The sequence below is a fragment of the Brachycentrus maculatus genome, unplaced genomic scaffold, assembly GCF_059751285.1.
Source record: "Brachycentrus maculatus isolate JH-2025_06_01 unplaced genomic scaffold, ASM5975128v1 h1tg001102l, whole genome shotgun sequence".
NCBI lineage: Eukaryota > Metazoa > Arthropoda > Insecta > Trichoptera > Brachycentridae > Brachycentrus > Brachycentrus maculatus.
The window spans coordinates 274,173-290,225 of record NW_028281806.1 but is presented as its reverse complement, the minus strand read 5'-3'; the positions used below and the strand labels follow the sequence as shown (position 1 = coordinate 290,225).

The following is a 16,053-nucleotide window of genomic DNA, read 5'->3' as shown; positions in this document are numbered from 1 at the left end:
GTATATTTTTAACCATTATGTCGTTTCTCCGCAGAGGTAGGCAGAGAAAATATAACGCAAAAACAGCTCTGCCTTTAAAACATTCTCTGCCTCTTCTTCATTCTTGCATCATCTCATACAAATCCGCTGTTTATTCCTACTCCTTGTCTGACAAATTTAAAGTAGTTGAAACACTTGATCATATCTGGTTTTCCTCGGTTTTCTTCTATTCCTATTTTCTACTGCATTATCCTAGTTGATTTGGCTTGCCGTTCTTTCTGCAGTCATTCGTTCCACTTGTCCAATTCATCTCAACACACCTTTCAAAATTTTATCTGTTATATTTATCTACGATCGATAATCCTGAAATTATCCGGAGCATTGATCTATATGTTCCTGATAGTTACCTAAGACAGCGTCGACATAACGCCATAACGGCCTATAATTGAAGATAATCCCGATTTGTGAACAAGTATTTGGACACACTTAAAATGTTGTAAATGAATAACTTAGTTTTAGGTAAAAAAATATTGTTGAAAAATACATTTGTATAGGTTAATTACCTGCTGGCGTTTGGTAGATAGTGTTTATCATGTCCATCATTCAACCCCCAGTAGTTGTACGAAGAACCATGCTCCTTGTGCTTTTCCTCGAAAGAGTAATGGCTTCCTCCGTGTCCGTACGATCCTCCATACTGTCCCCATTCTCTTTTGCCACTCGGCCCAGCGATCTCGTACGGCACAAAGTGTCTGTCCCACCTTCTGTCAGTGCCTGGTCTATTTCCATACCCTCCAGATCTCTCATGGTCTTCATGGGAATTCTGCCATCCATTCCAAGAGTCTCTATGGCTTCCGTAGTGTCCTGACGACTCTTGCTTGCGATATCCCGGACCCAATGATCCTTGGTTTGGATCCCTGTAGGACCCACCGCATCCAGAGCATTCCCATCGTCTGTCGTGAGCGCTGCTGGAAGAAAAATACCCAGTTTGGCTGTATTGACCAGCTTGGTATCCTCCCACCCTGAAGGGAGGTCCTTGGCTGGGTCTCTTGGCGGAGAGCTGGTAGTGCGGCCAGGTCAGGCTGCAGTCTGGGGCGCTGTTCCTGTCTAGCTCATAGAAGTCGTAGTCTCTGTCTTCTATGAAGTCTTTCCGAAGATCTAGAAGAGAAACTGGCGTGGAAGACATCTCGCAGACTCCTTTGCCCCTGTTGGAGGGATCCAACCTAAAAGAAAAATAACGGAATTTAGAACTATAAGCATTCTAACCCTTATCCGCACCCAATGGTGCATAGGGCACTGTATCGTATTGACGCAATTTTATCTTGATCGTTAATCATATGAAGGCGAGGTGATCACTCCTGCGCTTCAGGGACCAGTCCAGAGCAATATTAAATAAATGTTAGAGTGTAAAATCACTAATATTTATTCTCACCCCCCCTGGGAATCGAAACTGGGACCTTTTGTAGCTAAACACGCTGACCATTACACCACGGAGGCGGACAAAGCTATAAGCATTATCGATAATATTAAGAAAGGCGTGTTGAGATAATTTGGGCATGTTTTTAATTTTTTTTTTTAGAAGGGATTTTCATTTATTATTTACCTTGTTTATTATGTACAAGGCTAACTAACTAACCATCACGCCGCTTCCCTGCAGGGGTAGGCAGAGAGAATAGAGCGTCACACCACTCTGTCCTTGCAAACATTCTTCGCCCCTTCCACGTTCATGCATCTCCTCATACATACCCGCCGATTGTTACGACTCCTAACCTGACCACTTTCAAGTACTTGGCATACCTGATCGTGCCATGTTTTTCTCAGTCTTCCTCTGCTTCTTTTCCCACTAACATTCGCCTCATAAATTTGTTTTTATCATTTACTGTATTTTCGTTTCTTCTAGCTAATTAAATATGTTTTTTTTATTCTGTGTTGGGAACAGGAGGGATAATCTAGTGTGGGCCAAACAGGCAGACAGTTTGGGCATGTGAATCCAATGAGTGAAGAGAGGATACTTTAACAAATTTACGACGCGAATGTGGTTGGTAATAGAAGCAGTGGAAGACCGAGGAAAAATTGGCATGATCGAGTATTTTAAACACTCGAAAGTGATCAAGTCAGGAGTCGGGATAATCGGCGGGTATGTATGTGGAGGAGCATGAACGTAGAAGAGGCGAAGATTATTTGCGAAGACAGATTGGTGTGGCGTTCTATTCTCTCTCCCCACTCCTGTGGCAAGAGGCAAAGTAGTTAGTTAGTTAAATATTTGAAGGAAAAAAAAATAAATGTTCGTTTGTTCAAAATCTTAAATCACCGATTGCTTCGAAACTCTGATACAATGTTGCATTCTAATACGCGCGTTTTTACATCTTGCAGGAAAAAAACACATTTTACTTTAATGACAGCGCCATCTTTTGAGCGTAATAATTGTTCATGGCGGACATCATGCTTCTTTATATTCAGTCACCTAGCATTTTCGCCTCTCATTTCTCTTTCTTTCATTCTCTCTGCCTACCCCTGCCGTGAGCGGCGTGATAGTCAGTCAGCTAGTTAGTTTACTATTAGAATTGACAGTATATCACTCTTGCCTGGTGTTCCGACTCACGCGATGTGACCTAAAAGATGCATATCTGCAATGCATGTCCGTGGCTTACATAGTCGGCAGAGGCGATTATCCCGTGCGTTGTGCAAGCCCGCCTGACTTTCCGTACCGCAGCCAGGGTCAGCGGGGCATTGTTCTCCGGCGGGCCGCAAGGGATAATGGACCTTATTGTCTCGCGTTTTGCATACGAGATTTTTATGGGATCACTCGCAAATGCATAATAACAGATATTATGTTGCGCTATGGGGCTGCAGTGTATTGTCCGCCTCCGAAGTGCAGTGATTAGCGCGCTTGACCAGGCGTATGACCCAGGGATCGAGTCCTGGCAAGGTCACCTTTAGGATCATTCATTTAAATATGAATATAAATTTCATTTAAAAACCCTTATTAGTGCCCTACGGTGCATAGGGCACTGCATAATATAAACGCAGTGTTATCTTGATAATTAACACATGAAGGAAAGGTGATCAGCCGTCCGCTTCAGGTACCAGTCCAGGGTAATATTGAATATATATTAGACTGAAAAAATCACTAATATTTATTTGACCCCCCCTCGGAATCGAACTCAGAAGTGACATGGTAGCCAAGCGTGCTGACCATTACGCTACGGAGGCGGCAAATATATATGTATATATATATATATATATATATATATATATATATATATATATATATATATATATATATATATATATATATATATATATATATATATATATATATATATATATATATATATATATAGGGTCCGCCATCTAAAGTTTTTTTTTTCAACTAGTGCTTATTTCGTGAATGGTAACATTTAGCTCATGTCTGATTTGACAGATAATTAGTTTTATCCTTCCGCTGAGCGAATATGGTTGTGTATACGCTTGAACAACGCTGGGAAATATTGCGACATTACTTTGAAAATCATGGTAATGTTGCAGAATGTGTGCGAAAATTGCGTACGGTTTTTGGAAGAAGAGAAGCACCGTCAGCTCCGTATGTTCGTTATCTTGTGAAAAAAGTGAAAGAAACTGGCATCCTCATCGATAAACCAAAGCGTGAAAAGCCAAAAACAGTGCGTACACCCGAGAATATCGATGTTGTGGCAGAAAGTGTGCGTGAAGCGCCATCAACATCAATTCACCGTCGTTCTCAACAATTGAACATTTCGGAGACATCATTGAGACGAATTTTGCATAAAGACCTTGGTATGACGCCATACAAAGTCCAATTGGTTCAGGAGTTGAAGCCAACTGACCATCCAATGCGTTTTCGCTTCGCTGAGTGGGCCTGCGATCGACTTACAGAAGATGCCGATTTTGCCAAAAAAATCATCTTTTCGGATGAAGCTCATTTTGATCTTGGCGGGTATGTAAACAAGCAAAATTGTCGTATTTGGGGCACAGAAAACCCGCACGCATACATTGAAAAGCCGGTACACCCAAAACGAGTCACTGTTTGGTGCGGATTTTGGTCCAGAGGCATAATTGGGCCATTTTTCTTTGAAAATGAGCAAGGAGTGGCCGTTACAGTCAATGGCGATCGGGCCATGTTGAACGGATTTTTGTTCACAAAAATTGAAGAGGAGGATATTGGCAACATTTGGTTTCAACAAGACGGCGCTACGTGCCACACAGCCGAAGCTACACTCGATGTTTTGCGCCCTGTTTTTGAAAAAAAAAAGTTATTTGGCGGACCCTTCATATATATATATATATATATATATATATATATATATATATATATATATATATATATATATATATATATATATATATATATATATATATATATAAATACATATATATATATATTTATATATATATATCACATTTACCTTCCCTATCCTTACTATCCTACCTTCAGTCAAACTTCTAAAAATACAGGTTTTGGGGGTTATTCCTTTATAAAAAATTTAATTTAAAATTCAAAATTAAAATAAAAACATTCGCGTCATAAATCTGCATTATAGTCCTTTCTTCGCTTATTCGTTCCACATGTCCAAACCATCTCAATATACCTCTCTTATTTCGATGTATAATGATTATCTCAGCCTTGCACCCTTTCCTTATATCACCATTGGAACATCTACCATACATGGTTTTGCCGCACAGTCTAGTTTCATCCTTCTTTTGCCAACTCCATACATTAAAATTTAACAATATTTTTCAATCTTTACTCCATGGTCACCCTATTGACAGGACAATAGCTCAGATTGCGTGTTGTACCTGCGGAACGATGTAGCAGGGTGACCTCAAGAATCCATTCAAAGCTCCTCCGGACACTTGAGATAAAAATTAGACCCAAACAATGGATAATATCTCCGTATAGGTAAGCAGAGAGATTAGCATACAATGGACACAGTTAGGAAATGAATTTCGATGTAATACACACTTTGTACAACAATCGATCAGTCTTTTATGTGAGAAAAACATGGTGTTCTAAAATGAAGGAAATCAAGGGTGTATCATTAAGTTATGGAATTAATACTTTAGTATGCTACAACATTTTGAGTGTGTCCAAATACTTAAACGAATAATTTTTTTGACATCTCATCAAAGATGAAGAAGAATATGGAAGTCTGGGCATTTACGGGGCTGACGACCGTCATGGGGTGGTTTAAGTGATCACTTTACACACGTGTAACATTCACCAATTTTACCCATTATTGACAACTACACTACTCAAATTCTTGGAGGTTCTATATATATGAACCAATTTTGAAACATTTTTCTTGAATCACTAGAACTTCACTAGGGACATCTATTGGTGAGATGTAAAGAAGCTTTTTACTAAGCATAGCTTTTTACATCTCACCAATAGATGTCTCTAGTGAAGTTCTAGTGATTCAAGAACAAGGTTTCTAAATTGGTTCATATATATAGAACTTCCAAGAATTTGAGTAGTGTGGTTGTCAATAATGGGTAGAATTGGTGAATGTTACACGTGTGTAAAGTGATCACTTAAACCAGCCAATGACGGTCGTCAGCCCCGTAAATGCCCAGACTTCCATATTCTTCTTCATCTTTGATGAGATGTCAAAAAATAATATGAAATAACTCCTGTAATTGGAGGTAATCCAGATTTTGTGAACAAGTATTTGGACACACTCAAAATGTTGTACACTTATACGAGTATCAATGTTATTGTAGTCAATCATGAGTAGAATTGGTGAATGTTACACGTGTGTAAAGTAATCACTTAAAGCAGCCTATGACGATCGTAAGCCCTGTAACTCCCCAGACTTCCATGTTCTTCTTCATCTATGTGGAGACGTCAAAAAAATAATAATATACTTAACTAATAACTCCTATAATTGGAGATAATCAAGTGTCCAAATACTTGTTCACAAAATCTGGATTATCTCCAATTACAGGAGTTATTTTCATATTATTTTTTAACATCTCATCAAAGATGAAGAAGATTTTGTGAACAAGTATTTGGACACGCTCAAAATGTTGTAAATGAAAAAATATCATTAATTTGTTTGTTTTCGTGTATGTTGAACGGCACTCGATGACGTCATACGCGGATGCACAAACATTCGGTGGATAATTACTGTAAAAAACCGAATAATGAGCCGATTACGCCGAGTGTGAATACGATAAAACCATTTGGGAGGCATTTTGTGTAGAGGACAGTGGTTAAAGGATAATGAGTGAGAATTTTCTCAATGATGCTGTGCTCTGACTTCCTTCCTCGTCTGGGCTCTTTAAACACGATAAACATTGAATTAAGTATTTAAAGAAAAACATTAAAAAAATAGCCACTCAATTTGGAATGGATCATTATCAGACGGGAGGAATATCGAATTTAACATACTCAACCTATAAAGGATTGTATTACACTCGTGAAGTGTTTATAACAGTCGATATAATCAATATTTTCTTTTGGAAAATTATCCTTTTTAAAAAACGTTGTTTTCGTATGTTGGTAATGAATGACGTCACAAACGATGGACTTATTTTAATAATGCTAAATTGTTGGCTGATCTATTTGTCGATGTCTATGGTCCACCCTCCCCCCGTTCACATTTGTATAACACAAATGGTAGTGTAGTGGTAAACAAACAATCCACACTACTACTATTACAGCTCTATACACCATAGACAATAAAACATATGACATCATAAAACGTTCGATGACGTAAATTTGATGACGTATGCGAACGCACGTTTTTAGTTTTATTAAAATATGTAAAGTTTAAACCTTCATATCTCCCTTAGTTCCCTACAGATTTCAATGAGAATGCTACCGATAGTCTTGTGATTTTTCATGTTTATTTATTAGCCAATTATATAACACAATTTATCCATTCAATATAATCACATCTTGACCTCTTCAGTCCTGATGGTATAACAAAATTTTGAGTAAATAAATTATCTGGTCAAATTATAAGCTTAAATAATAAAAATGAAAATGGTATTTTCTGGCGTTTCTCATGTGTGTGATTATAATCCAGGATTCGGACCTCACATACTAATATAAGAGTTTCTGCTTAGTAAAAAGCTTCTTTACATCTCACCAATAGATGTCTCTAGTGAAGTTCTGGTGATTCAAGAACAAGGTTTCTAAATTGGTTCATATATATAGAACTTCCAAGAGTTTGAGTAGTGTGGTTGTCAATAATGGGTAGAATTGGTGAATGTTACACGTGTGTAAAGTGATCACTTAAACCAGCCTATGACGGTCGTTAGCCCCGTAAATGCCCAGACTTCCATGTTCTTCTTCATCTTTGATGAGATGTTAAAAAATAATATGAAAATAACTCCTGTAATTGGAGATAATCCAGATTTTGTGAACAAGTATTTGGACACACTCAAAATGTTGTAAATATTTTTCATGTTTTGTCCTGTTTTTTCGAAATATTTTGGTCGCGTCGAAATCCTAGTTCTCAAGTTCTGGTTTTTACGCTTATGGGCGTTTGTGCACTACAGGAATATTACCGTCCGGTAGTCCGGTTTAAAAAAATAACAGCGACTACGACTGTTTAGCGTGACGGAATTTACCCGCAACGTGGCCACGCACGAAGAAAGACGGCCAGATTATTGTGTAGCGATTGTCCTGACGAAGAGATGGATGGGCATGTCTCGAAAGCGGTAGACATAAATCTCCTAGTGATTGTATACTAACATTACAAGCATTTATGTTCATAAAGAAATTTAAAAAAATAGAAGATATAAAAATTCTTAAGAAAAAAATTTATGCCCATTACATATAAATCTTGGAAAAAAATTTGAAAAAAGACTATTACACCATTAATTATATAAAACATTAAACCTTGAGTGTAAGTCCCTCTCCAAGCACAAGAGCTCAGTCTCTTTTTTGGAGAGGCACAGCGAATCTAAAACTATAAGTTTGCCATATGTATAAGTAAATGTTTTTAAATTGTATTATGTTGTACTTTAAAATGTAACTATGCTAAACAAATTAAAAATTAAAAAATGTTCAAATGCATGTTCATGTTCATGTTCATATTCATGTTCATATACATGCTTATTTTTGTGCTTATGTTCATGTTTATGTTCATGTTCACGTACATGCTCATGTTTATGTTTATGTTCAAGTTCATGTTCACGTTCGTTCTCATGTTTATGTTTATGTTCATGTTTATGTTCATGTTTATGTTCACGTACATGCCCATGTTTATGTTCATGTTTATATTCATGTTTATGTTCACGTACATGCCCATGTTTATGTTCATGTTTATGTTCATGTTCATGTTTATGTTCATGTTTACGTTCATTTTTATGATCATGTTTATGTTCATGTTTATGTTCATGTTCATGTTTTGTTCATGTTTATGTTTATGTTCATCTCCTACCTATAGTTGAAGGTCTCGCAGTCGAACCGTCTCTCTTCTGCGCAGATCCTCTGGCACTCTTCTAGCCGCTCGCAGGGAATTATTCCCAGTATCACTCTGTCGTGCACCCGTTTCCCGGCAAGTACTCTTCTATAACAAGCTGTAAGACAAAAATTATATAAGTACATTTTTCAATTCACGACATTTTGATTATTTCCAAATCTTTGTTCCCTAAGGGTTCATTTATATTGGTATCTCAACACAGATGAAGAAGAATACGGGAGTCTGGGTATTTACAGGGCTTACGACCTGTCAGAGGCTGGTTTGAGTGATCGCTTTATACACATGTAACATTCGCCATTCTACCCATGATTGACAACCACACTACTCAAATTTTCAGAACCACTTCAGTCGAGTTCACAACAGCCATCTATGATGGATTGAGAAAAGCTTTTGTTCAGCATAAACGCTTTAGGATGTATTCAAGTTCCTAACTGGATTATTTTTACATACTGGGAAACGCCTGATTTTCATTTTTTTCATGTAGCTTATAATTCGACCAGATATTTTTGTTCACAATTTTTTTTTTATTTCATTGTGTCGAGTTGTGGTCCCGTGGTTAGTGTCGCTGTTGTAGTAGTCGCTGACTCTTAAGTCAGAGTTTCTCGGTTCGAACCCACTCTTCCACAATTTGATACCTATTTCTAATAATGAGTCGCTTAGGCTCACAGAAATAGAATAAAATTAAAATATTTGTGTAAATAATAAAAACACAAATATTTCTCTTATTATTTTTTTGACATCTCATCAAAGATGAAGAAGAATATGGAAGTCTGGGCATTTACGGGGCTTACGACCGTCATAGGCTGGTTTAAGTGATCACTTTACACACGTGTAACATTCACCAATTCTACCCATTATTGACAACCACACTACTCAAATTCTTGGAAGTTAAATAAATAAATAAAACATTGAATTTCTCCTATTCTTTACATTTTTATAAAGAAGTTTCACTTTTTATTACATGTGCTGTACTGTACAGAGATTTTTTTAAATAATCTATACGAGGTACATGATAATTAAAAACGACGATATAAGAAAGGAATGTAAGGCTGAACGAGGAATAATTGAAAAGATTAGGAAGAGCTCTTTGCGGTGGTATGGACATGTGGAGCGAATGGATAGCGAGAGAATAACTAAGAAAATATATATGTGAGTGGGAAAATAGAACGTGGACGACCGAAAAAGACTTGGCACGATCAGATCAATCAGAACCTAAAATCTGGCGGTGTCAAAAGTCTGTCATGTATGACTAGATGTATGGATGTGAAGGAGGCGAGGAGTGTATGTCAGGACAGAAGAGTGTGGCGTTCCATCCTCTCTGCCTACCCCTGCGGGGAAACGGCGTGATGGTAGTAGTAGTAGTAGTAGGTACATGATCTATATAGCTAGGACATGACGTAATCTTGATTTATCTTGGCCATAGATCATTCCGGCGCCAAGGATTTACCCGAAATTATTGTTAACATCACAATATAGTGTTGGGAGAATCCGTAGTCTATGCTAATCATGAGGTCATGAGAAGGATTCATTCGAACAATGAGTGAATAATATTAGCGATTAGATAGAACTGTGCTCAGTAAAGCATGGAAGTGTTAAAACACGACCTCCACTGGCGTGACCCTTTCAAAAGATGTCTTTTCAAATTTAAATTTGGTCAAACAAATATGTATGTATGGAAAAATTACCTTAATATATGGGAATCAAACATAGTTGGCAGAAGAAGGATAAAAGTAGACTGAATGCAGTTCAAATGATGTATGATAGGTGTTCAAAGGGTGATATAAGGAATGGGTGCAAGGCTGAGATAAGTATTATCCATCAAATTTGCCTTTACAAATTATCAAAAGTTACCCTAACATATGGGAATGAAACATTAAGTTGGTAGAAAAATGATGAAAGTAGATTGAATTCAGTCTGAATGATGTTTTATAGGTGTTCAAATGGTGATATAAGGAATGGATTCAAGGCTGAGATAAGCATTATCCATCAAAATTAGGTAAACAAATATTCAAAAATTACCCTAATCAAACATAGAGTTGGCAGAAAAAGGACGAAAGTAGGCTGAATCCAGTCTGAATGATGTATGATAGGTGTTCAAATGGTGATATAAGAAATGAATGCAAGGCTGAGATAAGCATTATCCATGAAATTTACCTAAATAAGACCAATAAAGTAGACTGGATGTAGTCTGAACAATGTATGATAGATGTTTAAATGATGATATACATATGTATAAAAATAAATGCAAGGCTGAGATAAACATTATCCATTATTTAAAAATAGCCTTAATATATGTGAGTGAAATATAAAGTTGGTAGAAAATGGATGAAAGTAGACTGAATGTAGTCCGAACGATGTCTGATAGGTGTTCAAACGGTGATAATAGGAATGAATGCAAGCCTGAGTTAGGCATTATACATCAAATTTGGCTTACCAAATATCCAAAAATTACCCCAATATATGTATATGGGATTCAAACAAAGTTGGCAGAAGAAGGATAAAAGTAGACTAAATGCAGTACGAATGATGTATGATAGGTGTTCAAAGGGCGGTATAAGGAATGGGTGCAAGGTTGAGATAAGCATTATCCATCCATTTGGCTAAAAAAATATTTTAAACTAACCTTATGGGAGTGCAACGTAGAGTTACCAGAAAAAGGATGAAAGTATACTGAATGCAGTCTGAACTATGTATGATAGGTGTTCAAATGGTGATATAAGAAATAAATGCAAGGCTAAGATAAGCATTACCCATTAAATTTGGCTAAACAAATATTAAAAAATAACCCTTTTATATGGGACTTGGCAGAAAATAGATGAAAGTGGACTGAATGCAGTCCCAACTATGTATGAAAGGTGTTCAAACGGTGATATAAGAAAAGAATACAAGGTTGCAATAAGCAATATCCATCAAACCATGGAACGTGTGTTGAGATGGTTTGGGAATATGAATCGATTTCTAGGAGAAAGAACAGTAAAACCAATTTAGCTGGTATGTAGCTGGAAATAGAAGCAATAGAAAACCGAGGAAGCTGGGCATGATCAAGCATACCCCTGCGGAGTAGCGGCGAGACGGTTAGCTAGCTACAACATCCAGATCAACCTAGTTTGATGAATGGATGTAAGGTACTGATGGCATGAAGCTACCAGGAGTACAGAACGGCGCAGGAGGTATTTAGTACGACATGCTAGTTAGTTAGTCAATCATTATTTTGACTATATTACTACGAAGGGATACAAACAACCTTCCAATACAATTCAATAACACACATACGGTTTGATATTCCACTCATCACTTCCATACAAACTCCATGAAGCTACCAGGAGTACAGAAGGGTCCAGGAGGTATTTAGTACCCATGCAGGGAAGCGGCGTGACGGTTAGTTAGCTATAATATCCAGATCAACCAGTTTGATGAATGTAAGGAAATATAATAAATAAAATGTATAATTTTTGATACTTCACTTACCTCTAGCATCTTCCACGATAATGACAGAACTATAGGCGTCAGTAAAGAAAAATGCGTTCCACACAAACACTATGACAACTAAAAGTTTCAACTCATCCATTTTGCACTCTTGTCAGTTTGCCGACACATTCAATAACGCCAAAATTTGCCACAAAATCCGAACAAAGCTAGCATTATGTTGAACTTATTGCAGACAGTATAAAATGTGAAGGTGAGTTCAGCATACTATTGTGGAAACATAATTATAATCATTTAAAGTCCTCCAATCTCATTCTAAAATAGGGACCTTTTTCTAACGTTAAATACTACAATACAGTGAATACGCGCGGAGCAGGTTACTCGTGAAACTATGCAATAAATTAGAGTACAATATTATCTGTGTTCCTATGTCTTATAACTATTGTAGAAACAGAATTATAATCATTTAAAGTCCTCCAATTTCACTCTAAAATAGGGACCTTTTTCTAACGTTAAATACTACAATACAGTGAATACGCGCGGAGCAGGTTACTCGTGAAACTATGCAATAAATTAGAGTACAATATTATCTGTGTTCCTATGTCTTATAACTATTGTAGAAACAGAATTATAATCATTTAAAGTCCTCCAATTTCACTCTAAAATAGGGACCTTTTTCTAACGTTAAATACTACAATACAGTGAATACGCGCGGAGCAGGTTACTCGTGAAACTATGCAATAAATTAGAGTACAATATTATCTGTGTTCCTATGTCTTATAACTATTGTAGAAACAGAATTATAATCATTTAACGTCCTCCAATTTCACTCTAAAATAGGGACCTTTTTCTAACGTTAAATACTACAATACAGTGAATACGCGCGGAGCAGGTTACTCGTGAAACTATGCAATAAATTAGAGTACAATATTATCTGTGTTCCTATGTCTTATAACTATTGTAGAAAAAGAATTATAATCATTTAAAGTCCTCCAATTTCACTCTAAAATAGGGACCTTTTTCTAACGTTAAATACTACAATACAGTGAATACGCGCGGAGCAGGTTACTCGTGAAACTATGCAATAAATTAGAGTACAATATTATCTGTGTTCCTATGTCTTATAACTATTGTAGAAACAGAATTATAATCATTTAAAGTCCTCCAATTTCACTCTAAAATAGGGACCTTTTTCTAACGTTAAATACTACAATACAGTGAATACGCGCGGAGCAGGTTACTCGTGAAACTATGCAATAAATTAGAGTACAATATTATCTGTGTTCCTATGTCTTATAACTATTGTAGAAACAGAATTATAATCATTTAAAGTCCTCCAATTTCACTCTAAAATAGGGACCTTTTTCTAACGTTAAATACTACAATACAGTGAATACGCGCGGAGCAGGTTACTCGTGAAACTATGCAATAAATTAGAGTACAATATTATCTGTGTTCCTATGTCTTATAACTATTGTAGAAACAGAATTATAATCATTTAAAGTCCTCCAATTTCACTCTAAAATAGGGACCTTTTTCTAACGTTAAATACTACAATACAGTGAATACGCGCGGAGCAGGTTACTCGTGAAACTATGCAATAAATTAGAGTACAATATTATCTGTGTTCCTATGTCTTATAACTATTGTAGAAACAGAATTATAATCGTTTTAAGTCCTCCGATACACGGTTTCATGCACTTAGAGCCTGTTCACACTACACAATTTTTTAATAGATACTACTTTTTCAGTTGGCGTATATCAGGTCCGTATTCACAGCGGCTTGCAACATCGCATAGCGTGTAACGTGTTGACATTGTTCCATATAATTTTTCCCCATCTAGACAATGCTCTGTTCTTATCTTGATTTATCCATTTGTTTGTAATTGCCCAGAGTATAAAAAATTTGTTATGGCGCATTGCGAAACGGAATATTTGACACTCAAAAAAATCATTCGTTAACCTTCTCTCTGCCAGCCAGAAGTTTGAGAAAAAACCTTGTTTTGTGTCATTTTTGAGAGTTTAATTATCATCTTTTGGCTATCATATCACTCACTCCTTTCAAGAACGTCATAAATCAAAAAACTTGATTTTTCAGGAGAACGTTTTTAAAGTTTAAAAATATAACACAATGTATTAAAAATAAATATCAAGCAACTTATTGATCTTTTTACTGTGCAACAGATCTTTTGAGGTAAAACCTGAAGGTTTTTCTCCATTTTAAAAATATATAATATATTTAAAAAATATAATTAAACAATACCTTTTCTTCAAAATGCAAAGCCATCATTTTCTGCCCTATAGCGGGTAAATATTAAATTAAAAATATGCCTCTTTTGCTGGGATATAGTACGTTTTCTGGGCATTCCGAAAACATTCATAACTGAAAATTGACCTTTTTTTTATTTATGACGTTCTTGAAAGGAGTGAGCGATATATCGTCTATAATCTATCAACTACCGTCTTTCAGATGATAAAACGTTAAAACATTGTTATGCACAAAAATTGAAAGTTTAACTGTCATCTATCGGCTATCATCTATCGTTTATCATTTATCATCTATCGGCTATCATCTATCATACATCATATAATTAAACAATACCTTTTCTTCAAAATGCAAAAACAACACTTTCTGCCCTGTAGCGGGTAAATATTAAGTTTAAAATATGCCTCTTTTGCTGGGATATAGTATATTTTCTGGGCATTCCGAAAACATGCACAACTGAAAATTGACGATTTTTGATTTATGACGTTGTTGAAAGGAGGGAGCGATATATCAGCCATCATATGATGGCATCTATGATCATTCATTTTTCTTCTAACATCTATCGTCTATTCTATTCTTTATCATCTAACGTATTTCATCTGTCATCTTTCATCTACTATTTATCAACTGTCATGTGTCCTTTTACGATCAATCCTGCGCTTCAGTTACCAGTCCAGAGTAATATTAAATAAGTATCAGAAATAGATTTATATTATCCACTGACACTTCGTGATGGAATTGCATTTTTAATTTATTATTAGATTAAAACCAATATTTTTAGCTTTTCCACTTTTTTATTTGACCAGCGACCGGGTTTCGTCGTTACCGACATCATCAGACCAGTCTGATGATGTCGGTAACGACGAAACCCGGTCGCTGGTCAAATAAAAAAGTGGAAAAGCTAAAAATATTGGTTTTAATCTAATAATAAATTAAGTATCAGAAAGATAAATCACAAATATTATTTTTACCCCTCTGGGTATTGAACCCGGTCACTCCAACACGGTAGCTAAACGCCCTAACCACGGCACTACAGACGCAGACTAGAAAACCAATAGGAAATTTTCAGCTTTTCACTCACTACACTTAAATATTATAATTCAAAACATTTCATTTTTAAATAAAGTTTTACTTGGTAAATATATGTTATTTCTTTAAAAATTATTACGACGCGTGTTTCGATGCATTCCGCATCATATTCAAACACCGGAATCATCCATTAAAATGATGCGGAATGCATCAAAACACGTGTCATAATAGATTTTAAGAAATAGCGGTATTAACCAAGTTAAAATAGACAGATATTACCACAAAGTGCCTGCCGAATCAATGATTGAAATCAAAACATTTCGAATGAAATATATATATTTTTTTAATGTTTAAAACGCACTTTTACACGGGGTTTTTAAAAATATATAAATATGCGTTTTTATTTTTGTTTTTAGAGGACAAATGTGTTTATCGCACGCTTTTAAAATCACAACTGACTCTGAATTGATTTTGAATCTGTCACCGTTAATTTTATTCAAAAATTCGTTGGAAAACTGTTAATTGTCTATGAAAACAATGGGGGATTTTTACTCATACATTGTTATTATTGTCTATGACCGCTTCCGTTGCATTATGATGCAAATGCTCTCTGTGCGACGGGTGATGTACTACTGAAGCGATTGAACAATCCACTGTGCGATATATACTAGTGCTATGGATCACCTTGAAGCTACATATTACTATCAGATGAAGATTGCTCTTAGAAAAAACTAGCTAAAGAGGGTATAGTATATTTTGTACATTAAAAGCATTGTTAACTTTGTGGTATGGTAACATATCACTCTCCTTCTCATTCATCTTTTACTTTGTGTAATACCACTTTTAAAAAAAATAATAATGACTACCACTTTAGGAATAATCATTACATCATCAGATCATTAA

The 16,053-nt window shown here is 35.9% G+C and overlaps 1 protein-coding gene across 1 annotated transcript in view; it reads right to left on the bottom strand.

Moving 5' to 3' along the window:
- LOC148299536 (uncharacterized) overlaps nt 1-16,053 on the bottom strand; it is a 70,015-nt gene that overhangs the window by 38,508 nt on the left and 15,454 nt on the right. Inside the window, exons 5-6 of the mRNA XM_088275959.1 lie at nt 8,388-8,526; nt 543-1,199 (exon numbers count right to left, since the gene is read on the bottom strand). Of these exons, the coding sequence (XP_088132085.1) occupies nt 543-1,199; nt 8,388-8,526 (796 nt within the window). The remainder of the gene's footprint in view (nt 1-542; nt 1,200-8,387; nt 8,527-16,053) is intronic.